Source organism: Monodon monoceros, unplaced genomic scaffold (assembly GCF_005190385.1).
Source record: "Monodon monoceros isolate NGI ecotype Baffin Bay Population unplaced genomic scaffold, NGI_Narwhal_1 Super_Scaffold_6, whole genome shotgun sequence".
Lineage (NCBI taxonomy): Eukaryota > Metazoa > Chordata > Mammalia > Artiodactyla > Monodontidae > Monodon > Monodon monoceros.
Window position 1 is genome coordinate 26,543,360 of NW_021703783.1, and position 27,114 is coordinate 26,570,473.

Here is a 27,114-nt window from a genome sequence, read left to right on the forward strand (position 1 = left end):
ATGACCCAGCAATCTCACTACTGGGCATATGCCCTGAGAAAACCATCATTCAAAAAGAGTCATGTACTACAATGTTCACTGCAGCACTATTTACAATACCCAGGACATGGAAGCAACCTAAGTGTCCATCGACAGATGAATGGATAAAGAAGATGTGGCACATATATACAATGGACTATTACTCAGCCATAAAAAGAAAGGAAATTGAGTTATTTGTAGTGAGGTGGATGGACCTAGAGTCTGTCATACAGAGTGAAGTAAGTCAGAAAAAGAAAAGCAAATACCATATGCTAACACATATATATGGAATCTAAAAAAAAAAAATGGTTCTGATGAACCTAGGGGCAGGACAGGAATAAAGACACAGATGTAGAGAATGGGCTTGAGGACACGGGGAGGGGGAAGGGTAAGCTGGGATGAAGTGAGAGAGTAACATTGACATGTATACACTACCAAATGTAAAACAGATAGCTGGTGGGAAGCAGCCGCATAGCACAGGGAGATCAGCTCGGTGCTCTGCGACCACCTAGAGGGGTGGGATAAGGAGGGTGGGAAGGAGACGCAAGAGGGAGGGGATATGGGGATATACGTATGCATATAGCTGATTCACTTTGTTATACAGCAGAAACTAACAACATTGTAAAGCAATTATACTCCAATAAAGACGTTAAAAAAAAAAGAAAAGCAGTTCTAGTGGACTGTATAGCAAATAAATTTCAAGGGATACTACCTAGAGAATTTCTGTCTACTGAAATAGCCCACCAAAGCCCAGCTCATTTGGCACCTCTGATCCCACTCAGCTGGCATGAATGGTCCTTTTGTTCTGCATTCCTGCAGCACTTCACTTGTTCCTGACACGTGTTCCTGAAACTTCTGATTTAGTAGGTCTGGGGTGAAAGCTGAGAATTCTAATAAGTTCCAGGTAATATACATGCTACTAGTCCAGGGGCCACGCTTTGAGAATCACTGCTGTAACATATTTCATTGCATTCTAGTTTACTTGCTTATCTGCATCCCCTGCTAGATTAAAGGTCAGTTAAGAATTTTCTTATTCATCTTTGTAAAACTCTCAGTGGCTAACATAATTCTTTATAAAAAACTGGCATTTGATATGCATTACTGTGTGATTAACTGTGGAGATAAGATAAACATCTTACCATAATAAATTCCCTCTGTTATCATCCAAACAGATTCCCTCAAGAAGTGAACTGTGAAACTAGAGAAAAGATCAGAAGGCAGAATATGACCCAACTTATTCTGGGCTGCCTATTTTTGATTACATATCTATCTGGTTTCTTTTAATCCTTGGACATAAAGGACAATGATTATTTTCAAATATATATAAGAAAGCTTGAGAGGCACGCTTCTACAAAAGTTGAGACTAACGTTTCTTCCTCTTGCATGTGTTTCTATTTCCTCTTGGTTTAGCTGGCATCTGACAGCCCAGGGGAGAAAACAGTTCTAGCATTTTTTCATCCCAATCAAACTAACGTTTTTTGTAAGCTATTCTTGTGGCAAGACATTCTATCCTTTCAGGCTTTGTTGCCTATTTAAAAACTGCAGGTTCAAAACTATTTTTTTAATCATGTCATTAAATTATATTTTTGTGAACTAAAAATACAGCATGGAGCCTGGCTTAATTCCTGTGAGACAGGAAAGGCCAGTGTGCCTGGACTTCTAGGTGTTCGGACTGGATTTCTAGTTTCTTTATTGGCAGACATGCTCTCTCTCATGAGCTAATGTGGGTAGCTTCTGGAATCAAACATGTCTGGAAAAAATACTCTTTCTACATTGTGCTTCTAGTATTTAGAGTGATGTTTATAATTTTTACCATATCTCCAGGTAACTGGGTAGAGTTTTAGACAGATCTGGATGCAATATTTAAAGTGTACAGAGAAAAGGTTGAGGGTGGTTGTAGAGTGGTATTACCTTAGGCATCCTGTGACATTGTAGAATATATCAAAATCGAGCAAACCATTTGCTTTGGGGTAGTCTCCTTCTGCCCACCCCGAAAAGGGGATGATGATATTCTCAGTCAGGATAAGCAAGGCTTCTGTTACCATGAGATTCTTAAGTCTGTCATTAGAGGACAAATTCCACAGCAAACCTAGAAAAGCAAAGAGTACCATCAAGACAGTGCAGGGTTGGGTCAAAATGACCTGAAAAGATCAGTTAAGACCGTCACCCCTAGAGCTATGGCTAGTTATAAAAGGAAAAAAAAAAACAACAAGGTGGAGGAGACAGCCCTTTTCCCAAGGGAAAGAACCTGTTTAGACCTCATTAGATGGCAATGGAAGCTGTTCCATAAGAAAAATTAAAAAAAAAAAAATATATATGTATACTAGTGGTGAGACAATGGAATATTACTCAGCCATAAAAAGAAACGAAACTGAGTTATTTGTAGTGAGGTGGATGGACCTAGAGTCTGTCATACAGAGTGAAGTAAGTCAGAAAGAGAAAAACAAATACCGTACGCTAACACATATATATGGAATCTAAAAAGAAAAAAATGGTCATGAAGAACCTAGGGGCAAGACGGGAATAAAGACACAAACCTCCTAGAGAATGGACTTGAGGACACGGGGAGGGGGAAGGGTAAGCTGGGACGAAGTGAAAGAGTAGCACTGACATATACACTACCAAAAGTAAAATAGATAGCTAGTGGGAAGCAGCCGCATAGCACAGGGAGATCAGCTCAGTGCTTTATGACCACCTAGAGGGGTGGGATAGGGAGGGTGGGAAGGAGGGAGACACAAGAGGGAAGAGATATGGGGACATATGTATATGTATAACTGATTCACTTTGTTGTAAAGCAGAAACTAACACACCATTGTAAAGTAACTATACTCCAATAAAGATGTTTAATATATATATATATATATATACGTATATATGTATACACACACATATACATAGAGAGAGAGAGAGAGAGGGAGAAAGAGAACTTACAATGTAAAACTATACATGTTTAATCAAGAACATAAATGAATGCCAAAAATCCTTATTGCTGTTTCTCTTAAATGACCCTACCACAAAGCTGACCTCATTAGTATAAATTCTGGGCTCACCAACAGGAAAGCTTGAAATGATCCTGTTGTAATTAAGAGTTCAGCAATTTAAAAGTCGTAGTTTTCTCCCTTAGATACATACATATCTAAGGACATCTCTGCCTGCCTACTGCTCCCCACTGCCTGCAACTCCCACTTGACATCTGCCTTCCAATAATAGCAGGAAGAGCCTCTAGAAAGCTTTTGCCTATGCCTGTCAACAGCAGGCTTCTCAACATCACCAATTAATATTTATTAACTCCTACCCAATGGCAGACTTTATGTCCTGCCAGAATTTATGCTGGCTCTACCTCATCTACTTCTTATATTACAGTTTGGCAGAGAAGGAGAGACAAGAGCATTTTATCTACCTGCCAACTTGCATGGCCTAAGCATTGGTCTAAGACTGGTACCACATTTACTCACTTAACTTTCCTATTCCTCTTGAATCCCCTCCACCCCCAATTAAAAAGAAAGGCCATATAAGCCAACTCAGGAAGAAATTAAGATAACAGGATACTGTATTTCCCAGGGCATTTGTGAGACAGGGACTGAAGCTGGGTACTGAGAGAGAATACAAAGTGGCATATACACTTAGGATTTGTTTTTCTCACAAATTTGGTGCTTAAATACCTCTGATTCAGTGGAAGGACTATACCCCTATTGCTTGTTATTCCAGTGACTCCCAGCAGGTGTCAAGTTGCTTTGCCATCATTCATTCTTCAGTAAGTTACCCTAACTCGCTATCATCCAGGAAAGGAGAAACAGAGAGGGGACAGAAAGAGAAGGAATCTTCATTTTCTTCCTATTTATGCCCCCACCGCCCAGGCAGTTAAATCTTACCTCTTAAATTTACTGCTTCATCTGCATGAAGGACAGAGGAAGCACAGATATACAGGACAGTCCACTTTATGAAAAAAGCAAACTTGGTGGTCTTGCCAGAATTACATGGAGATATCACCTCCCTTGATATTAATGACTGAAATAATAGTCTGTATGGTTAAAGCTTAGTAGTTAATCAACCATACTTTTATTTGGCCTATCAGTTAGAACACTCTAGGCCTAATGTAGTCTTTTGGGCTTAAACAGTTTACTTTGTGTACAAGTAACTAATTTTTTAAATAACCAAATTTCCACCATAGCTTACATCTAGCTGCCATTAGACAGAGCAATGCTGGGTCTAGTGCTTCGTGAGGACTAGAATTCTGGCTGATGAGAAGGTCTTTTCCTGATCAAACTGGCATTTGGGGTTAGTCATGAGCAGTGTCCCTCCGCCACAGGTTTTGCAACACAATGACTTCATGGGTCACACCTCATCTTAAGAGGCCCTGGAGAGGGACAGACAGAATAAAACTCCAAAAACTCCTAAGGTGGTTGAAAACAATTGAAAGGGAGGTCTGACGTTGAGTTTTGGTTACTAAGCTATAAAAGAAAGCTAAAGATAAGAAAGAAAAGAAAAAAACAAGCTTCCTCTTCTAAATAAGCAAACAAATTAACAGTCTCTGCCTGTCAGAGGCTTAAACATGTGAAGCATAATGATATTTCCTCTCTTTAAAAAGGACCACACAGAGCACTCAAAGGAAAAGTACACCTTACAATAAAAACCAGAGAGGATTAGTTTGAATAAAGGGAGTGGAATTTTCCTCCAACAGTCAATGTCCTTTGTAGCTTGTCATGCTGTATTATTTCTACAGAAGTATAAGGTTTGGGGAGTTTTAGTATAATTTTTGAATTTTTAATGTAGGATATTGTACAGAAATGTCATGCTTGCCAAATTTCTGTATGGTACAAGGCTAAGGAAGAGCTTAAATGTTCACTAGAAATTCGGGATTGTACTTATACACACACACCCTCACACACACATACATACAAAATCAATAAATGACCAATTACAAATTGGGAAAATGTGCATGCTGATATAGGACAAAGGGTTAAATATCATTAATATACAGAGTTCTTATAAATCATTAAAAATTAAATTACTAGTAGAAAAATTAACCCAAAGCTAAAAGAGTCTAATATACATAGGAATGCAGGCTCTCTAGTAACTAAAGAAATGCAAATTCAACAACTACATATTATTTTCTGTGGCTATAGAAGACAAAACCAGACCAATGAGCAGAAATTCTGAGGATGGAGATTTTGGCTCAGTGAAAGTATAAACTTCTAAGACAGCTTTGAAGAAAACAGAAAGATCTGCTTATAAGATCCAGCACTATCACTGGAGCCAATAAAAAAAAATGAGCTCATCCTTTATCAAAATATCAACAAGGGGGTTTTATCTTAAAACCAGAGTGTTCGAAGAGACTAGCAGTCACCAAATGAGCCCAGTGACAAATTAGAATCACATATTCCTGGGCCACACCACAAACTTACTAAGCCTGACTCCCAGGATGAATTCCAGGAATTTATACTTTAAATATGATTCCAATTTCTCTCATTGGGAAATTAATGGTTTAGATGACCCTAAACAGATGTCCCTTTCAATGATTAGATTCTATATTCCCCAATACTGTATTATATTTAGGGTTTGGATTTTCATTTGTTTCACCTTTAACTTCCGGTCAATTTAATCATAGTGCCTAAATTTCTATTATTATAGTTCTCTGTTGTAGCTGTTCTGTCTGTAATTTTCTATCACTAAGCTCTCATTCTAGCCAAAAAGAAGGGGAACTGGATTCTGGTAAGGGATATACTTTTAATAATTAGCAATTATAAGAAAGATAATGATAACTGCATTATCTAGAAACTTATTGCCAATTGATATCTACAAAATGCAGCTACCTAGTAAAGGGATTTAATAGATACTGAAACCCATGTTTTATTAATATTGCTCTTTAGGACTGGAAATATAGTTATTTAACTAAATCTGTATAATGTTTAGTAGCAAAACTTGTACATTTTATGATTAAATCTTCAAGGAGGAACAGGAGGAGGAGAAGTGGTTCTTTTTAAACTTGTTTTTCAAAATTATCACAGAGCAGGAGGAATACGTTTTTGCAATTTCCCTTGCATGGACATACTCCTCCTTTCACCTAACTTCTGTTAAGTCTTACCTGGAATATCACATTATAGCAAAGGCCATTTATTCAAAACTATAAATAAACTCAAGGTACCTTACTGCACCATTACAAATGCAGAACAAAATAATTATACATTTAAAGAACGTGCATAATGATTTTTTTTTTTTTTGCAGTACGCGGGCCTCTCACCGTTGCGGTATCTCCCGTTGCGGAGCACAGGCTCCGGACGCACAGGCTCAGCGGCCATGGCTCATGGTCTCAGCCACTCTGCCGCATGTGGGATCTTCCTGGACCAGGGCACGAACCCGCGTCCCCTGCATCGGCAGGCGGACTCTCAACCACTGAGCCACCAGGGAAGCCCCATAATGAATATTTTATATAGTAAAATATTTTTGTATTTTATGAAAATACAGAAATCCAATGAAATATTTTCATATAATTTGCAGAGATCAATATGCATTTTCAACATTGACAATCATCCCGACTCTTCCTTACGCAATTTGCAGAAGAGGGACAATACCCTACTTCATTCTTATCATGACCTGTTTTAACCCAAGGCAGAGCCCTACTCACTCCAGTTAAGTGCTCATTATTCAGTGACCTTAAAGATGAACTTTTGAGACTAGTATGTACTGTTCTCATTTCAACTAAATACACTACCACACTCACTTGGTAAGGGAGGGGGAACACACTCACGGGAGGAAAGTCTTTGATCCTGAAGTCTTTTCTTCAGAAGAGGGAAGAGCTTCCCTCCTAGGCTGGTACTGAACATGCCAGAAAAGTTAAGTGAGTTGACTTTCTTTCCCAGCCAACAAAGCTCTGGTGCTAAACTTCTCATGCATATATAGAAGCAGATGGTTTATTTTTTTATATCCTGGCCAGAAAAGTCAGAGTCTTATCTGAAAACACACCTGATTCTCTCATTTGTGTGTAATCTAGATATTCCCAGGCCATAAAACTCTTTTTTTATATTTGGTCAGGCATCCACAGCTATTGAGAAACTTCTATGAGTACCACAGTTGTTACTGCAATAACATACTGGCACAAAATAAGTGGCAACTTAATATGAAAGGACACAAAGGTAGTTCAGAGAAGCCCCTTCCTTCAAAACTCTGCTGAGAGGAAAGGTGGGACCTGAGAGTAAAGTACAGAAGGATGGTATTTGAAAATGCTTCAGAGAGAGAAGTGATACTTGAGTAGCTACTGAAGAATGAGAAGGTTTACCAGGTGGTCTAGGTATGAAAAAGGATTCCACTCCAAGACAACAGCAGAAGCAAAGGTATCGAGACAGATGAGACATGGGACAGAGCAGCAAATTCTTTAGGATTTCAGAGCCTGGGCTAAAAGGGTATGAAAAGAGACACTGCTGCCAATGGTCACCAGGCTCACATCATAAAATCTTTGTGTGAGATGCTACAGAGTACAGACTTCAACATAGGAAATGGAGAAAATAAAGGGACAATATTTTTATTTTAGAAAGAAATCACTAGAAGCAGAGTGGTGGACAGACTGGGAATGTGCAATACTGAATCATAGAGGCCAGGCACAAGGTTACTCCAAGAGTAGACCAGAGAGATGAAGAGGGTTTGAATCAAGGCAGTGGCAAGAGGAGAGAGAGGAAGGGCCAAAAAGGAGCAACGGAGAGCTCTCTGATCCAAGATCTCAAAGACAAAGCCCCTTCCTAAAGAAGTGTAAAAATGAGTCACTCTTTGCCCCCAAAACAGTAGGTGGGAGCCACTTTGATATAGCAAAACACCCAGATAATACTGGGTTCAAATCTGGCCTTGTTCTTTGCTAGCTGTGCAACCTTGGGCAACTCAACCCCCTGAGCCTCGCACTGGTCATATGTAAACAGTCAATAATACCATACCTTATGGAGCTGTCAGGAAGAACAGAGATAAAAAATGGAAAGCCCAAGCTTATGACTAGCATGTAATAGAGGCTCAATAAAAAGATGTTTACAAAATAGACAAGAAAAGATTCACATATATGGTTACTCGCTTTGTGTTTTTTTTTTTTTTTTAAATTGGGGTATAGTTGTTTTACAATGCTGTGTTAGTTTCTACTGTATCATTTTGTGTTTCTAAACAAAGATATAAACATGTCTAAATTAGTTAACAATTTATTTTTGAGGCCCAAAAAGCACTTATTTAGCACTTCTATTAATAGAGCTAAAGGAAGTTATTTAGTAGGATTTGTATCAAACATTCAACTATCAACTCAATTCAATTAATATGTAATGAACACCTTCTGGTAGGGATGTTTAGCTTATACCAGAAATCCTGGGAACTGCACAATCAAACTCCATTTGTCACCTCAGTAGATTATCTAAAGAAGACAGTGGTTTCTGCGGCATCAATACCACAGAACATTCTCTGTCCTTAGCTTCCTTCTTCCTACACAAGAGAAGAGGAAGTTCATAAACAATGGATTATTTCCTTGACACAGAGCCACACATCCTCCCAAGATTTCTGGCTACCACACACCCTAACCTCGATCACTCTATTACCCAAGTTTCCTGTGAACGACCAGCAGCTTCTTTGCTTTGCTAGTGATTTTCACTTTGCTGGGAATAACTTTCATTCTCCTTCAAAACGCTAGTCCAAAGCCTAAACCTCTTTTAAGGTCCACAGTGAAATATATCTCCTCATGAAGTCTTTTCTGAGTGTAAAACAGAATAATCTGTTTGATTCTCTTTCGTGGTTCATAACTGTTTTTTTTTGTTTGTTTTTTGTTTTGTTTTTTTTTTTGTTTGTTTTTTTGTGTGTGGTATGCGGGCCTCTCACTGCTGTGGCCTCTCCCGCCGCGGAGCACAGGCTCCGGACGCGCAGGCCCAGCGGCCACGGCTCACGGGCCCAGCCGCTCCGCGGCACGCGGGATCCTCCCGGACCAGGGCACGAACCCGCGTCCCCTGCATCGGCAGGCGGACTCCCAACCACTGCGCCACCAGGGAAGCCCCGTAACTGTTTTTTAATAAAGAAAATGTTAGGTTCTAAACATGAGGTTTGGTTGCTATTTTTTTTGTTTTTGTTTTTTTTTAATGCCAACCATCACATAATTGTTCACGTTTTAGTAGATGGAAAATAAAATTCACAACCTCTCTAGACTGTGAGAGTACCTGGTTGGTACTTGAAGGCTGCCCTCTAAATGTTGGCTGAATGAATGAATGAATGAATAAGTGATATCACTCTTAATTTCTGTAGGTATTTTAATATAAGTCATGGATATGAAAGGAAATCTCTCATGGGACATGACAGCATGCTGGCAGAAGGGTAGTACGGTGCAACCCTTCATATAGTTTTATAAAATTAAAATCTATTGAGATAGAAAAATGTGATATTTTGAGATATAAATGGATAGAGAGGATATAATGACAATATTTTTATAGAAAAAAGAATACTGTTGTCTAATAAAGGATGGCAAAAGTGCAACATATATTCAGTTCAACTTAAACAATATTTATGGAGTACTTCTTTTAAATAAGTATGAAGACTGTCAACTATTATCATTAAAAAAACTTTTATATATTAGAAAGGGTTAAGTTCTTTGGACCTTAGTTTCGTCATCTGTAAAACTGAGATTTAGTAGCCAATAATACCTAAAAACACCCCAAAACCTAAGGTTTTTGTGAGAATTAAAAATGTCTACTACCTGGGACACGGAAGATACTTAAAAGTCCCCCCAGGCAATACTACTGATGATTACACTCAGCAATGTTTCTTGCACTCTGTAATGTGTTCATGGAGCTTTAGCCGAGAGCTGATGAACAGTTTGCATTTCATTTTCAATGAACTATTTTCTCTTCTATCATACGTACTATTCATTTAAATGAAACTAGTCCTCCTTTCTCCATGCTTCAAGAATTACCAAAACCGTTAGTTTAGTTCTATCTGATTATTTTAGTTTTCCAATCCATGCACAGAAGGGAGATATTTATTTTTCCAAATCAGTATTTGAGTAGAAATATAAAATGGAGAACTGAAAAACATATCCAGTCATGCTTTTTTTCTTTTTTGGGGGTGTAGAGGGACAGGTAAGCTAGGAAGCTCGTATTGAGAGAGGTCCAGGTGATGGAAGCTGCAGAGAACTTCTAATTAAAAATATTAACCAAAAGCCTCAGAATCATTTCCACTTCAGAAAAAAGGAATTCAAACTTGACTTGAATCTGGGGTCTAAGCTAGCAGTAATAATGTTCCTTGAAAGCCCTCTCAGATAACAATGAGCCCATCAATCATTTGTTCCAGGAAACCTCAGAAAAAACAGATGATATTAACACATCTGGCTGGGGTGCACTGCGCTGTAATAGTCAGTAAGCACTACCTGTTATTTGTTTCTTAGTCTCCAAGTCTCTGGTTTGCTTCAGCACCTGGAGCAGCCGAGGTACTCCACTGAGTTCAGCTACCTCCAATTTGTTGTCATTATCTTCAAACACCAAGTTTCTCAAGGCCCCACACACAGCTCGCTGGATATCTTCATTCTGAATTTTGAGCAGCTGTAGAAGCTTGGGGATGCCATGAAGCTGATTAACCTGGGGAAGAAGTAGATGCATATTTCACATATTTATTAATTTTGATGTGGCATTAAAAATCTTCAATGTAATATGAATGAACAGATGAAGTTCACTGACTTTGTTGATAACTCCCACCAATCAATGTGTGGCACAACCTGGGACTCCAGTGTACAATATACCCCTGCTCTAAGGCAGTATCTCTCATCAAGGAGCTTAGAATAAATCTGCGAAATTAAGACTGAAACCTATGAAAAAATTAAAGGGCAAAGTTAAGTGATAAAGGGTTGAATAAGTGATAGTGGATAGAAAGAGTTGAATAATAAAAGCCTTAATCATAATGAAGATGAAGAGAACTGGGAATCAGAGAAATAAAGTTTTATGGAAGGATACTATATTACACGAATTTTTTCCAGGACAGAACTATACAGTCAAAATAATATTTTATTTATTTTTGGCTGGATTGGGTCTTGGTTGCTGCGCATGGGCTTTCTCTAGTTGCAGCGAGCAGGGGCTATTCTTCGTTGCAGTGCGTGAGCTTCCCATTGTGGTGGCTTCTCTTGTTGCAGAGCATAGGCTCTAGGCACGCGGGCTTCAGTAGTTGCAGCACGTGGGCTCAGTAGTTGTGCCTCGTGGGCTCTAGAGTGCAGGCTCAGTAATTGTGGCGCACGGGTTTAGTTGCTCCACGGCATGTAGGATCTTCCCGGACCAGGGCTCGAACCCGTGTCCCCTGCATTGGCAGGCGGATTCTTAACCACTGTGCCACCAGGGAAGTCCTATACAGTCAATATAAATAATAGAAATCACTCCCATCAGCAGTAGAAATAAAAATTCATTTACCATGGCAACTGTAGTAGCAATGCAAAACTAACCTTAAATGCAAGCTATTTTTTTTAATCGAGGTGTAAATGACATATAACATTATATTAGTTTCAGGTGCAGAACATAATGATTCGATATCTGTACATGTTGTAAAATGATCATAATAAGTCTATTTAACATCCATCACCACACATAGTTAATTTTTTTTGTGGTAAGAACTCTTAAGATCTATTCTCTTAGAAACTTTTTACAGTCACGATGCTGTACATTACATTCCCATGACTTATTTATTTTATAATTGGAAGAGTGCAAGCTATTTTTATGATCAATTGCTTTCAGTATTTAAAGACACTGAAACAAATGATGCAAGCATTTTAGGTAAATAACATAACTTTATGCTTTTTAATGTGTTTTTTTTTTTTTTTGCGGTACTCGGGCCTCTCACTGTTGTGGCCTCTCCCGTTGCGGAGCACAGGCTCCGGACGCGCAGGCTCAGCGGCCATGGCTCATGGGCCCAGCCGCTCTGCGGCATGCGGGATCCTCCCGGACCAGGGCACGAACCCGTGTCCCCTGCATCGGCAGGCGGACTCTCAACCACTGCGCCACCAGGGAAGCCCTAATGTGCTATTTTAAAAATATTTCTTCTATACACATATGCAAGAAAGGACATGATATTAGAGAAAGAACCAGAGAGTCAGAACTAGGAATAAAAAAGAAAAATAGAAGGTTTTGATTCTGAAACCTAAGGCTGTTTAAGAAGAGGCCAAATAACGAGTCTGAATAAAGTGACTTTGTGTTTTAGGCTGCAAATATTATCTAAAGAAATCAGGAGGAGGATGCAGCATTGCAGAAGAGAAATGTTAAGTTGCAGACTGAGGGCTTTCTTTCTCAGAGGCTTCCACTAGCAACTGATTAAAATTTTTTTAAGTTGATAAGAGCTTTTTGGTAAAGATCTCAGTCATTTTCACCATCTTAATGCAGAAATTTTTAGGAATTAAGTTGCTGTGAATGAGCATAAGTTTCCCATTCAGATGATGTTCATCACTTATGAATGATGCCCTAACTGCACGACAGTTCCCACTCAGGAGAGAGCTGCACACCTGGTCCAGTGGCACATTTCACATTTTCTATGTCTCTCATAGACAGACAAATGGAATTTAAGACACTGTCTTCCAATCTTACATCTTCCTTTGTTAGGACTGGGGAGTAGACTAGCAAGTCAGGAATAAAAGTCAAGGTTGTAAAATAATCTAGTAAAAATAATAAACATAATAATAACCACAATACTAACAAAATAACTCTTCCTCCCACTTCTATGATTAGGAGGTGTTGGCATAGTGTTAAGAATTTTATATACACTCTCTAATCAATAACTTGCAAGAACCTTAAGAGGAAAGTACTCTTTTGGTCCCTTTAAGGCTTCAGTGGCAGCAGTAAGGAAGAATACTTCCACTTTTGGCTCCCTTCAGAGGAGACATTTGCAGAACAGGAGACAACTGGGAGACTGGCTATGTCTAAAGCCATTCTAATGTATTTGTATGAAAATGCTAATGATAGCTATCAATAAGATCTGGTCCAGCAGATCATCTATTTGATCACTTCATCTATTCCTATTATTACACTTCCTTAAAAGCAGAAAGGCACAACTTATTTGAAAACAGCCTGTAACTCATGTTTTTCACTAATTCTGTCAATTTCTATTTCATAGTTAGGTTTTATGACGGTTGAATTCATACGCTTTAGACTTCATAAATGGCAGCTAGATGATAGAAACATTTCATTACTTAATTTACAACTAATAAGTTGCCTTCTTCAAAATATGATGTGAAATGGCCTCCCGGCTAAATTGCATTTCCAGCTGTGATGATAGCATGAGTGAGAAGTGGCTAGTGGAAGCCTCTACTGCCCTGCCTGGGTGGCATGAATGGCTGTCTTCTGCTAACAGCACTCTAACCCATTCCCTTACCCTGTCACCTTTATCCCCTTGGCTTTCAGCACTTGCTCCAGCCTGGAAAGAAGGAACTGCAGACACCTGATACTCAGATAAATGCTGAAATCCAGCTACAGCTCTGCTCACTGTAGAATGTGACCTCCTAGTATCTGGCACCTACCTCACATTTAAAAATAGATTTTAGTTACCTTTATCCATTTTATCAAATAGATATATATCATATCAAATACAAGAAGTTGATAATATTCTGCTCATTGCCTATAACTAGGGCAGTTGGTAGTGACTCCTATTCATATTAGTTCCAACGTTAAATGCACTGTTCTTGCCCCTCTGAATTCAGGGAAACAGGTGGGACCAGAGAGGTTGCATATGTTTGTTATACTGAATCCTCATGGGATTTGTTCCCCCTTTGGGAAAGGAAACAACCAGACTAACACAAACATCTCAGAACTTTAAAAAAAGCTTCATTTGAGATGGCTTCTAAATATGTGAAAGGGCAAAATCGCATATTAGAATTTTAACTTTCTCCTTGACTGTTCTGATTCTTTTCCCTGCCAACTCTAGAAGAATTAAATGATGAGGGTTTCTGGTGGCAAATAAGTTGAGGGAACAAACTCTGTTGGCTCCCTCATGCCTAGTGCCTTTGCTCTCAGTTCCTTTCCTATCTGGAATGCTCTGCTCACTCTGCTTTTTCCGGCAAAGTCCTACTCATCCTGCATAAGCCAGCTCAAATGTCACCTCCTCTGTGGAGTGTCACCTTCTTTCTCTCTCTTCCCTCCCATTAGAATTAATCACTCCTTGCAAATTGGTATAACCTTTCAGGAAGGCAATTGTCAATATGTGTCAAAAACTTCAAACATATTCACTTTTAGTAAACTTCATTAGGAAATAATTTGAAATGCAGACACGGACTAACATGATAATAGTAACTAAATTATTTATAATATGGAAAAATAAGAAAGCATAAATGTCCAAAGATGGGGGAAGACTGGTTAATGATTAATTGTCACATATCCATAATACTGAGGTGTCCACAGGAGAGGCACAGCAATGTTTGAACTGACATTTTGTCATATAGTTCCCTCATCAGTCAAATGCGGATTGTGCAACATTAGCAGTGTGCTAGGCCCAGAGTAGTTACTCCACACATCATAGCTACTACTATGACCATTAATATGCCACCATTAAAATGAAGTTTACAATATATATATTTTTTTGGCCATGCAGTGGCATGACCAGGAATCAAACCCGTGCCCCTGCAGTGGAAGCGCAGAGTCCTAACCACTGGACCACCAGGGACCACCACTTTACAAAATATTTTTAATGTTATGAGAAAATGCTTGAGGCAATGTTATTGAAAAAGTTGAATAAAATATCTAATGCATTTCTGCTCACAGACCTAAAGAAGGGAATGAAACTAGGGGGTTTGGGAGAAATGGTGGGGTTATAATGTATGAATGGGGCATGCTACTTTGTTTTTTTTTAAACAACAAGCATGTATTTAGGCATGCTTTTTAAAAACAAAACATCCCCATAAACAAAGCTACATATTCAATTTGATGACAGCTGTGTACATGTATGCATTAAAAAAATCAGAGAGCAATACCAAATGATAACAATAGAAGGACTGTGGGCTTTTTTCCTTTTTTCTTTCTTAATTTCTCAAATTTCTTATAATGAGTTTGTATTAGTTTTACAATAAGATTTTGCAAGACAGTTATTGCAGTCACCGCTTCGGTGATGAGATTTGAAGCAGGCATGGAAACAAAACCAGCTTAAAAGGGTCTTGCAGATTAAATTAAGGGATTTGTCCTTTATATTGCAGGCAAGCAGGGCAGATATTGGAAAGGTCTTGCTGGATGCTGTGAAGAGACTGGGATTAGGAGTGGATAAGAATGGAGGCAGAGAGATTAATTAGGAAGAAGCTGGATTAAAAGGATGATGGTAACAGGGATCAGCATCATGATTAGGGAGAGCAAGATGTAGGCAGATTCAGGACACTTTTAAAAATATTTATTTTTATTTTTATTTTTTGGCTGTGTTGGGTCTCAGTTGCGGCACGCAGGATCTTCGTTGAGGCATGTGGGATCTTGTGTTGTGGTGCTCTGGCTCTTCGTTGTGGTGCACGGGCTTCTCTTTAGTTGCAGGTTTTCTCTTCTCCAGTTGTGGCGTGCGGGCTCCAGGGCACATGGGCTCTGTAGTTTGTGGCATGCTGACTCTCTCGTTGAGGCGCGTGAGCTCACTAGTTGTGGCGTGCGGGTTTAGTTGCCCCGTGGCATGTGGGAACTTAGTGCCCCGACCAGGGATTGAACCCACGTCCCCTGCATTGAAAGGCAGATTCTTTACCACTGGACCACCAGGGAAGTCCCCGGGACACTTTTAAAAGCAGCCTTAATAGGACTTGAAGACTGCATGAACGTGAGAAGTAAGGAAGAAAGAAGGTTCAAAGTCTCTGTTTCTATTTTGGTGTCAAACTACCTGGGTGAACTACCACTCACAGAGGAGTGAGTTATTATTTCAGGGCAAGCATTGTATGATTATCTGATTGCATTCTCACAACAACTCTTTGTAGTAGGACTATTAGTTCCAGTTTAAAGCAAAGCTGAGGTTTAGAGTGGTAAAATATCTTGCCCAAGGTCACCCAGGTAATTAGGTTGCTGGGATTCACACCCAGCCCCTGGCTACTCTTGAGAGTCAATGCTTAAACCACCACATGCCCTACCTGCCAACTCAGCAGAAAGGACAAGTTTAGAAGGAGAACTGACTGGACAGTAGAGAAAAAACAGCAATGAAGATAATGTGTTCATTTTTAGATAAGTTGATATTGAGCTCAGTGGGATGTCTAGCAAATAGACGGACATGTGGTTTGGAACCCAGGGAAAGGTAAGGTCTGGAGATGCTGTGAGTCATTAGCACTCAGATCACACATTAGTGAAAGCCAGAGGAGTAGATGAGGTGGGTCAGGAGATGGTGTCAAATAAGAAAAGTCCCAGGAAAGCATCTAGGGAACATAAACATTTAAGGTACAGGTTAAGGATAATTTTTTTTTTTTTAACAGAGGAAACCTGAAGGAGCCAGATAAGTGGAAAAAGAGCCAGGAGACTCTGGGGCCAAAAGAAGAAAGTTTCAAAAAGGAATGAGGGATTGACAGTGTTAAATGCTGAGTCTTAATCAAATAAAATAATAACTGAAAAGTTGCCATTGAAGTTTATGATTTAAAATTTTGATCTTTATATTCAAACTGTAACTGTTTTTTGTAAATAACATTAAAAAACTATAGTACCACTCTTAATATTAATGGGATTTTGTTAATGCCCTTGGGTTATATTTTCACTTCTTAGATTTTCTACCAAGCGTATACGTGTATAGGTTTCATATAGTTTTCATGTTTCATTATTTTAAAACCAGTCTTTGTTCTAGCTTTATTACAATGAATAAGAGCTAAGAAGGCAAGCATAGGTTTAATCCTATATGCAAGCAAAATGGTATTTACAATCAAATTAGTAATTTAGGGGATAGTGGAAATCTAGCCCAACTTGGGTAACAAGAGAAAATTTCATGTAATTCCACATTATAAAATGAAAGCATGTATAAAAATGCTGAGTTTTAAAAATTGGGAATAAAAAAAGATTTGTGTATAAAGAAGGTTTATTACTAGCTAAATATATTATTTTTAAAAATGCTTACTGGGCTTCCCTGGTGGCGCAGTGGTTGAGAGTCCGCCTGCCGATGCAGGGGACACGGGTTCGTGTCCCGGTCGGGGAAGATCCCACATGCCGTGGAGCGGCTAGGCCCGTGAGCCATGGCCGCTGAGCCTGCGCGTCCAGAGCCTGTGCTCCGCAATGGGAGAGGCCACAACAGTGAGAGGCCCGTGTACCGCAAAAAAATAAAATATATAAAAAAAATTAAAATGCTTACTTATTTTTTCCATGGAATAAACATAGGCAAAGGGTCAGTGAGAAATACCCAAAACTTACATAACTTTTAAAAGTAAAATAGATGGGATAGGTCTTTTGAAGCAATACATAAAATACAGATATCATGAAGAAAAATATTGACAAATTTACTTCATAAGAATTTAAAATTAGGGACTTCCCTGGTGGCACAGTGGTTAAGAATACACCTGCCAGTGCAGGGGACACGGGTTTGAGTCCTGGTCTGGGAGGATCCCACATGCTGCGGAGCAACTAGGCCCGTGTGTCACAACTACTGAGCCAGTGCTCTAGAGCCCGCGAGCCACAACTACTGAGCCCATGTGCCACAACTACTGAAGCCCACACTCCTAGAGCCTGTGCTCCGCAACAAGAGAAGCCACGGTGATGAGAAGCCCGTGCACCACAACGAAGAGTGGCCCTCACTTGCCGCAACTAGAGAAAGCCCACACTCAGTAACAAAGACCCAATGCAGCCAAAAATAAAGAAAGAAAGAAAAAGAAAAGAATTTAAAATCATGCACAATGTAAGATATCATAAGCAAAGTTAGGAAACAGCACTGTCACATATGTAGCAATGGATTAACGTGCATAATAGGTAAAGAACTCTTACAAATAATTAAGAAACAGACACACGTCTTGGGACTTCCCTGGTGGCACAGCGGGTAAGACTGCGCTCCCAATGCAGGGGGCCCAGGTTCGATGCCTGGTCAGGGAACTGGATCCCACATGCATGCTGCAACTAAGAGTTCGCATGCCACAACTAAGGAGCCAGCGAGCTGCAACTAAGGAGCCTGAGAGCTGCAACTGGGGAGCCCGCCTGCCACAACTAAGACTCGGTGCAACCAAAATAAATGAATAAATAAATAAATAAATAAAATATTAAAAAAAAAGAAACAGAAACACGTCTTAGAAAAAATAGTCAATGAATTAAAAAATGACAACTGACTGAATAAATACAAAGTCAAAAAAATATCAAAAAATGCTCACCTTCATGAATAATTAATGAAATGCATGTGAAAAAAAATTAGTGGAAGCTCATTTGTCTGACTTACTAACTGATCTGCAGGATTAATCACATTCTCTTTTCCCTCTGTGACATCCACGGATTTTGAGTACTATCAAAGCTGTAGGTTAGTATATGTTGGTCTTTGCATTCTTATTTCTTCTAGTTTACCAAGAATAACTTAGGTTTCTTACCCAATGCATTTATGTCAGTTATACTTGTTATTGTAATTATGTAATTTACTTACCTATTCTGAAAAAGCTCTGTGTCTCTGAAAACTAATTTGAATGCTTTAGAAAGACTAGATAAAGGTGAAGAGCTTTAAAAAGCTCTGTAATTGGTTGTGGAAGAAATTAACCTGAAAGACTAGGTAAAAATATAAGAATCTAGAAGGATATGAACTCAGATGAATAAGGGCCACTAAGTTCTCATCTCACTCCAAAAAAACTAAAAATGGCAAATGAAACATAATCGGCATAGTTTATGTATGAAAGACAATGACAAACTCTGTAAGTGTGTGTGTGTGTATAATTTTTTAAAAGAATTTCTCTGTAATTCTGATTACCTGATCAGTTATTCGTCTTGAGTTCCAGAAACAGCGAATTTCTTCTATAAAGAGATACCTTTCTTTCTCCTTATCAGATTAACAAAAATGAACAAAAAAGAATAATATCTTGTGGTAGTAATGGTGCATGTAAATAGGCACTTTGACACCATGCTGGTGGGAGTGTAAATTTGTATAATTTGGGGGAAGATTTATAGGAGGCTATTTATCAAAATTAAAAGTGACTCACTAGTAATGAGGACTGGATTTACCTACCATTTGAACAATTTTAAAAACCAGACAAAACATACAATAGTTTCAATAACTGGACATGAGGCAATGATGGACAGTGATCCCTAAGAGATGGAGAACAAGCAAGGACAGCCCTACTGCTGCCTCAGATCACAGTCTAGAGAGAGTTCCCAGGCTGTGGTGCGATTTGGGAAAACCTAAGTGGAATTCAACAAGCAGAGCTGAGGAGAAAGAGTGAAGAATCCAAGAAGAACAAAGAGGCTAGTGTTTGCAGGGAGGAGTAACAGTAAGAAAAGAGCTGCACAGAAAGAGAACTCCTGAGATCTGCAGAGGGTCCCCATTTAGTATTCAGTAGAGTATTAATCAGTTCATCTTTGTGAGGAAGTTGCCTGAGGCCAGGGAAGTAACTGCCTAAAAAAGTTACTGCTCCTCATGCTCACACAGGCCCGTGAACAGGGCCTATTCTCACTAGCCAGCCAGAAAGCCTCATAATTCATAGTACATTGGGTAGAGTTCTCAGAAGTGTCTTGCCTTAAGAAGTGGGGACTAATAAGTTCTAGAATAAATGCTGCTCTGGTCCCACCAACAAATCTCAAAAGCAAGATTTGAAAGAGTCAAACTGTTTTCAAGTAATTTAATTGTATCCCTGAGTTTGTGAAGAAAACTCAAGAATATCTACAAATATAAAAATGTCTAGCATCCAACAAGATAAAATTCATAATACCTGGCATTCGATAAAAAATTTCCAGGCATGCAAAGAAGAAAAATATTATCCATAATGAGGAGTAAAAACAATCAAATGAAACCCACTCAGAATGTAAATTGGTGCAGGCACTATGGAAAACAGTATGGAAGTTCCTCAAGTAACTGAAAATAGAGTTGCCATATGATTCAGCAATCCCACTCCTGGGCATATATCTGGACAGAACTATAATTTGAAAAGATACATGTACCTCTATGTTCATAGCAGCACTATTCACAATAGCCAAGACATGGAAACAACTGACAGATGAATGGATAAAGATGATGTGATTAGATATAATGGAATACTACTCAGGCATAAAAAAGAATGAAACAATGCCATTTGCAGCAACATGGATGGACCTAGAGATGATCATACTAAGTGAGTAAGTCAGAAAGAGAAAGATAAATACCATATGATATCACTTATATGTGGAACCTAAAATATGACACAGATGAACTTACTTATGAAGCAGAAACGGACTCACCGACATAGAGAACAGACTTGTGGTTGCCAAGTGGGAGGGGGAGGTAGGGGAGGAAAGGATTGGGAGTTTGGGATTAGCAGATGCAAACTATTATATATAGAATGGATAAACAATAAGATCCTACTGTACAGCACAGGGAACTATATTCAGTATTCTGTAATAAACCATAACAGAAAGGAATATGAAAAAGAATACATATATGTATACCTGAATCACTTTGCTGGACAGCAGAAATTAACACAACATTGTAAATCAACTATACTTCAATAAAATAATTTTTTTTTTTTTGCGGTATGCGGGCCTCTCACTGTTGTGGCCTCTCCCGCTGCGGAGCACAGGCTCCGGACGCGCAGGCTCAGCGGCCATGGCTCACAGGCCTAACCGCTCCGTGGCATGTGGAATCCTCCCGGACCAGGGCATGAACCCGTGTCCCCTGCATTGGCAGGTGGACTCTCAACCACTGCGCCACCAGGGAAGCCCCAATAAAATAAATTTTTAAAAAATGAAACCCACCTAGAATGGACACAGATGTTAGAATTAACAGACAAGGTCATTCAAGCAGCTATTTTAACAGTCTTCCCTACACTCAGAAATCTTCAGGAAAGATGAAACATATTAGGTAGGGACACAGAAGATATAAAAAAGACTCAAATTTAACTTCTAGAGAGGAAAACTATAATTTATGAAGTAAAAAATATACTGAATGAGATTAATGGCATATTAAACATTGCAGAAGAAAATTTTAGTATATTTAAAGCATAGAAAATGAATTTATCCAAAAAGAAACACACAGAAAAAAGAAACCAACTAAAAAAGAAAAATAGAGTATGCATAAGCTGTGGGACAACCTCAAGCAGCCTAATATATATGTAACTGTAGTTCCCAAAGGTGGCACAGAAGAAAATTTCCCAAACAAAATTCCAAAATTTGATGAAAAGCAGAAATCAACAATTTGAGAAGTCTAATGAACTTAAGAAGCCTACGGAAAACTGCACAAAGGTACATTGTGACCAAACTGCTCAACACCAATGATTAAGATAAAATCTTAAAAGCAGCTTGGGTAGGCAGGGAGAGACACATCACGTACAGTACAAAAATAAGGAGGACAGGACATTTCTTGTCTGAAACAATGCAGGTGACAAGACAATGGCGCAACAACTTTCAAGTACTGGAATTAAAACACCATCAACCTAGGGTTCTGTTACTAGTGAAAATAACTTTCAAAAGCAAAGATGAAATTCTTTTTCAGATATTGGAAGCTGAAATAGTTAATCGGAGATTTGCACTACAATAAATGTTTTAAAAAATTCTTCAGGCAAAGGGAAATGACATCAGATGACACCTACAAAAAGAAATGAAGAGCACTGGAACAACTTAGATAAAATGAACAAAGACTTTGGTCTTTGGATGACATAAACTACCAAAAATCAATAGGAAGAAATAAATAGTCCAAATAGCCCCATATCAGTTAAAGAAATTAAATTTATAGTTAATAACCTTCTCACAAAGAAGACTTAAGGTCAAAATACCTTCACTGGTGAATTCCACCAAACATTTAAGGAAGAAATAATACCAAGTCCAATCAAAATCTTTCAGAAAATTGAAGAGAAGAGGAAACTTTCCAATTTATTCTATTAGGCTAGTATTACCCTCAATCTAAAACTGGACAAAGACATTACAAGAAAAGAAAATTACAGGTCAATATCATTTGTAAATTAGCTTTGTAATTTCTTGACAAAATTTTAGCAAATCTAATTCAAAAATATAAAAAGTGACAGTATATCATGATCAGGTGGGTTTCATCATAGGAATGGGTAACATTTAAAAATCAAAGTAATATATCGTATTAGCAAAATTAAAATAAAAACCAGAGAAGTATTTCAATAAATGTATAAAAAGCATTTAATAAAATTCAACAGTCATTCCTGAGGGGGGAAAAATCTATTAAATTAGGGACAGAAGGGAAGTTATTTAACTTGATTCGGTGATTTATGAAAAACCTACACCAACAGCTAACATCATACTCAATGGTAAAAAGCTGAAAGCTTTTCCTCAAAGATCAGAAGCAACAAGGATGCCCACTCTCACCACTTCTGTTCAACACAGTATTGAAAGTCCTAGCCAGAGCAACTAGGCAAGAAAAAGAAATAAAAGGCATCAAATCAGAAAGGAAGAAGTAAAATCATCACTATTTGCAGATGACATGATATTATGTACAGGAAACCCTAAAGATGTCACAGAAAACTGTTAGAACTAATCAACAGATTCAGTAAAGTTGTAAGATACAAAACTAATATACAAAAATCGGTTGCATTTCTGTATACTTAATAACAAACTATCAGAAAGAGAAATTAAGAAAACAATCCCATTTACAACTGCAGCAAAAAGAATAAAATCCTAGGAATAAATTTAACCAATGAGGTGAAAGACCTGTACACTGAAAATTATAAGACACTGATGAAAGAAACTGAAGAAGACACAAGTAAATGGAAATACATTCCATGCTCATAGACTGGAAGAATTAATATCATTAAAAACATCTATACTACCCAAAGCAATCTCCAGATTCCATGAAATCCCCATCAAGATTCCAATGGTATTTTTCATGGAAGTAGAACAAGCAATCCTAACATTTATATAGAGCCACAAAAGACCCTGATAGATAAAGGAATCTTGAGAAAAAAGAACAAAGCTGGAGGCATCATGCTTCCTTGATTTCAAACTATATTAAAAAGCTATAACAATCAAACCAGTATGATTTTAGAATAAAAACAGACATATAGATCAGTGGAACAGATTAGAGAGCCCAGAAATAAACCCACACATTATGATCAATTTACAACAAAGAAGGCAAGAATACACAATAAAAGGTTTTGGGGAGGCTGCACAGCCACATGCAAAAGAATGTAACTGTACCACTATCTTACACCATACACAAAAATCAACTGAAATGGATTAAAGACTTGAACGTAAGACCTGAAACCATAAAACTCCTGGAAGGAAACATAGGCTGTAAGCTCCTTGACGTTGGTCTTGGTGATGATATTTTGGATTTGACATCCAAAGAAAGGCAACAAAAGCAAAATTAAACAAGTGGGACTATATCAAACTAAAAAGCTTCTGGCACAGCAGAAGAATAGATCAACAAAAGCCAACTTATACAATGGGAGAAAATATTTGCAAATCATATGCCTGATAAGGGATATATATAAAGTATATATACTTTATATACTTTATGTATGTAAAGTATACAAAGAACTCATACAACTCAACATCAAAACAAACAACCTGATTAAAAAATGGGAAGAGGACATGAATAGACATTTTTCCAAAGAAAACAGACAGATGGCCAATAAACACATGAAAAGATGTGTCACTAATCAGCATCATTAATCAACAAGGAAATGAAAATCAAAACCACAATGAGATATTACCTCACACCTGTTAGAATTGCTATTACCAAAAAGACAAGAAACCCTTGTGTACTGTTGGTGGGAATGTAAATTGGAGCAGCCACTGTGGAAAATGGTATGGAGGTTCCTCAAAAAATGAAAAATAGAATAACCATATAATGCAACAATTCTACTTATAGGTATTTATCTGAAGGAAACGAAAACACTAACTCAAAAACATATATGACCCCCGTGTTCACTGCAGCATTATTATTATTTTTTAAATAAATTTATTTATTTATTTTTGGCTGTGTTGAGTCTTTGTTGCTGTGCACAGGCTTTCTCTAGTTGCGGTGAGCGGGGGCTACTTTTCATTGCGGTGTGCGGGCTTCTCATTGCGGTGGCTTCTCATCGCAGAGCACAGGCTCTAGGTGCACGGGCTTCAGCAGTTGTGGCGCATGGGCTTAGTCGTTCTGCAGCATGTGGGATCTTCCTGGACCAGGGCTTGAACCCATGTGCCCTGCATTGGCAGGTGGATTCTTAACCACTGCGCCACCAGAGAAACTCGACTGCAACATTATTTATAATAGCTAAGACATGGAAACAACCTAAGTGTCCATCGGTGGATGAATAAAGAAGTTGTGGTGTGTAAATATGTATATATGGAATATTATTCAGCTATAAAAAGGAAGGAATTACTGCCACTGCAACAACATGTATGGACCTTAAAGGCATTATGCTAAGTGAAATAAGTCAGACAGAGATAGACAAACACCCTATGACCTCACTCACATCTGGAATCTAAGAAACAAATAAAACAAAAAAACCCGAAAATCACAGGTACAGAGTACAGTTTGGTGGTTGCCAGAGGTGGGGAGGGGGTTTGGGGCAGGGTGCAATGGGTGAAGGGGGTCAAAAGGTGCAAACTTCCAGCTATAAAATAAATAAGTCCTGGGTATGTAATGTACAGCATGATGACTATAGTTAATAATACTGTATTGTATATTTGAAAGTTGCTAAGACAGTAGATCTTAAAACTTCTCAGGACAAGACAAAAAATTTTGTAACTATGTGTGGTGATAAATGGTAACCAGATTTATTGTGGTGATCACTGCACAACATATACATATATCATACCATTATATTGTATACCTGAAACTAATATAATGTTATATGTCAATTATATCTCAATTAAAAAAACAAAACAAAAAGCTGGAAAAAACTGTTGTTAAAAATACTAAAGTATAAGCCTTTTCCCTTTCTTCCAAAAAAAAAAAAGAAAGCAAGAAAAGAAAAAAGAAAAACCACAAAAATACCCCAGATTAAATTCCTCAAAAAACAACAACAAAAAAAAAAACTTACAGGTAGTATCAGACTTAATAGTGTAAGCACAACTGAATGCTTTCCCCTACAATCAGGAACAGGACATGTCCACTCTCACTTCTTTTTAACATTGTACTAGAGGTTCTAGCCAGTACTAAATTAAAAAAAAAAAAAAGACGTATAAGTCATCCAGATTAGAAAGGAAGAAACAAAACTGTCTTTATTTGCAGTTGGCATGACCTTCTATGTAGAAATGTGATGAATCTACAAATATGCTACAAGTGCTAATAAGTGAATTAGGTAATAACACAGGTACAAACCAACATATAAAAAATCAACTGCATTTCTATCTACTATCATTGAACTACAAAAAATTGAAATTGAAAAAAAAAACTTGACCATTTATAAAAGCATCTAGAAATATGATATCTTTAGGGAAAGATCTGACAAAAGAATGAAAGATCTCTAGAGTAAAAACTACAAAACACTGTTGAGAGAAATTAAGGAAGACCTAAGTAAGTGGTGCAGTATACCATGTTCAGAGGTCAGAAGACTTGTTTAGATGTCAATTCTCCACATATTGATCTACAGATTCAATGCAACCTCAAAACAAAATCCCAGCAGTTTTTTAAAATATAGAAATTGACAAGCTCATTTCTAAAATTCAAATGGAAAGCAAAACACCTAGAATAGCCAAAATAACTTGAAAAAGAACAAAGTCAGAGGGCTAACATTACCTAATTTCAAGACTTAATATAAAACTATGGTAATCAAGACAGTATGGTATTTGTATAAAGATAGGGCTTCCCTGGTGGCACAGTGGTTAAGAGTTCGCCTGCCGATGCAGGGGACACGGGTTCGTGCCCCGGTCCAGGAAGATCCCACATGCCGCAGAGCGGCTGGGCCCGTGAGCTGTGGCCACTGAGCCTGTGCCTCCGGAGCCTGTGCTCCGCAATGCGAGAGGCCACAGCAGTGAGAGGCCACAGCAGTGAGAGGCCTGCGTACCGCAAAAAAAAAAAAAAAAAGATAGACAGAGATCAATGGAATAGAATACATAGTCCAGAAATAAACTCACATATATGCATATGATCAATTCCTTTTCAACGAAAGTGCAAAAATAACTCAGTACCAAAAGGCTAGTCTTTTTAACAAATCCTGCCTAAACAACTGCATATACATATATTTTAACAAAAGGAATTTTGGTCCACATCTTGCAATATATACAAAAATTAACCCCAAAAGGACTGTTGATCAACTATAAAATATTATACTTAAAAAACTTCTAGAAGAAAATATAGAAGAGTATTTTTGTGAACTTGGAGTACAGAAAGATTTCTTGGATACACCATGAAAAGTATGACCCATAAGGAAAAAACTGATAAATTAGACTCCATCAAAATTAAAAACTGTTAAGAGAATGAAAAAACAAAACACAACTGAGAGAAAATATTTCCAAATCATATATATGAAAAAAGATTTATATGCAGAATCTATAAAGAAATATCAGAATTCAATAAGAAAACAAAAGACCCAAATAAAAAAATGGGCAAAAGATCTGGAAACACATTTCACCAAAGAAGGTATATAGATGATAAATAAGCAAATGAAAAGATGTTCAACATCACAGGTCATTAGGAAAATGCAAATTAAAACCACAATGAAATACTACTACAAACCTATAGGCTCTAATAAATACTGACCATGTCAAGTGTTAGGATATCGAGGAACTGGAACTCTCATACATTGCTAGTGGGAATATAAAATGGTACAGCTACTTTGTAAAACAGTTTGGCAACTCCTTAAAAAGTCATACAACTACCATGTCATCCAGGCATTCCACTTCAAGGAATTTACCCCAGAGAAATTAAAACATTTGTTTGTATACATGTGTTCATAGCAGCTTTATTTGTAATAGCCAAAACTCAAATGTCCATCAACAGGTAAATGGATAAACACATTATGGTGTATCCATACAACAAAATACTACTCAGCCATACACACACACACATCTTTTGATACATACAACATGGATGGATCTTAAAAGATTTAAGTTAAGCTGAGTAAAAGAATCCAGACAGGGCTTCCCT

The 27,114-nt window shown here is 38.0% G+C and overlaps 1 protein-coding gene across 2 annotated transcripts in view; it reads right to left on the reverse strand.

The window, feature by feature from the left end:
• Positions 1-27,114, reverse strand: part of PKP2 (plakophilin 2) — an 85,025-nt gene that overhangs the window by 35,026 nt on the left and 22,885 nt on the right. For both annotated transcript variants that reach the window (XM_029205504.1, XM_029205506.1), the window contains exons 5-6: positions 10,391-10,598; positions 1,930-2,107 (exon numbers count right to left, since the gene is read on the reverse strand). In XM_029205504.1, the coding sequence (XP_029061337.1) occupies positions 1,930-2,107; positions 10,391-10,598 (386 nt within the window). The remainder of the gene's footprint in view (positions 1-1,929; positions 2,108-10,390; positions 10,599-27,114) is intronic.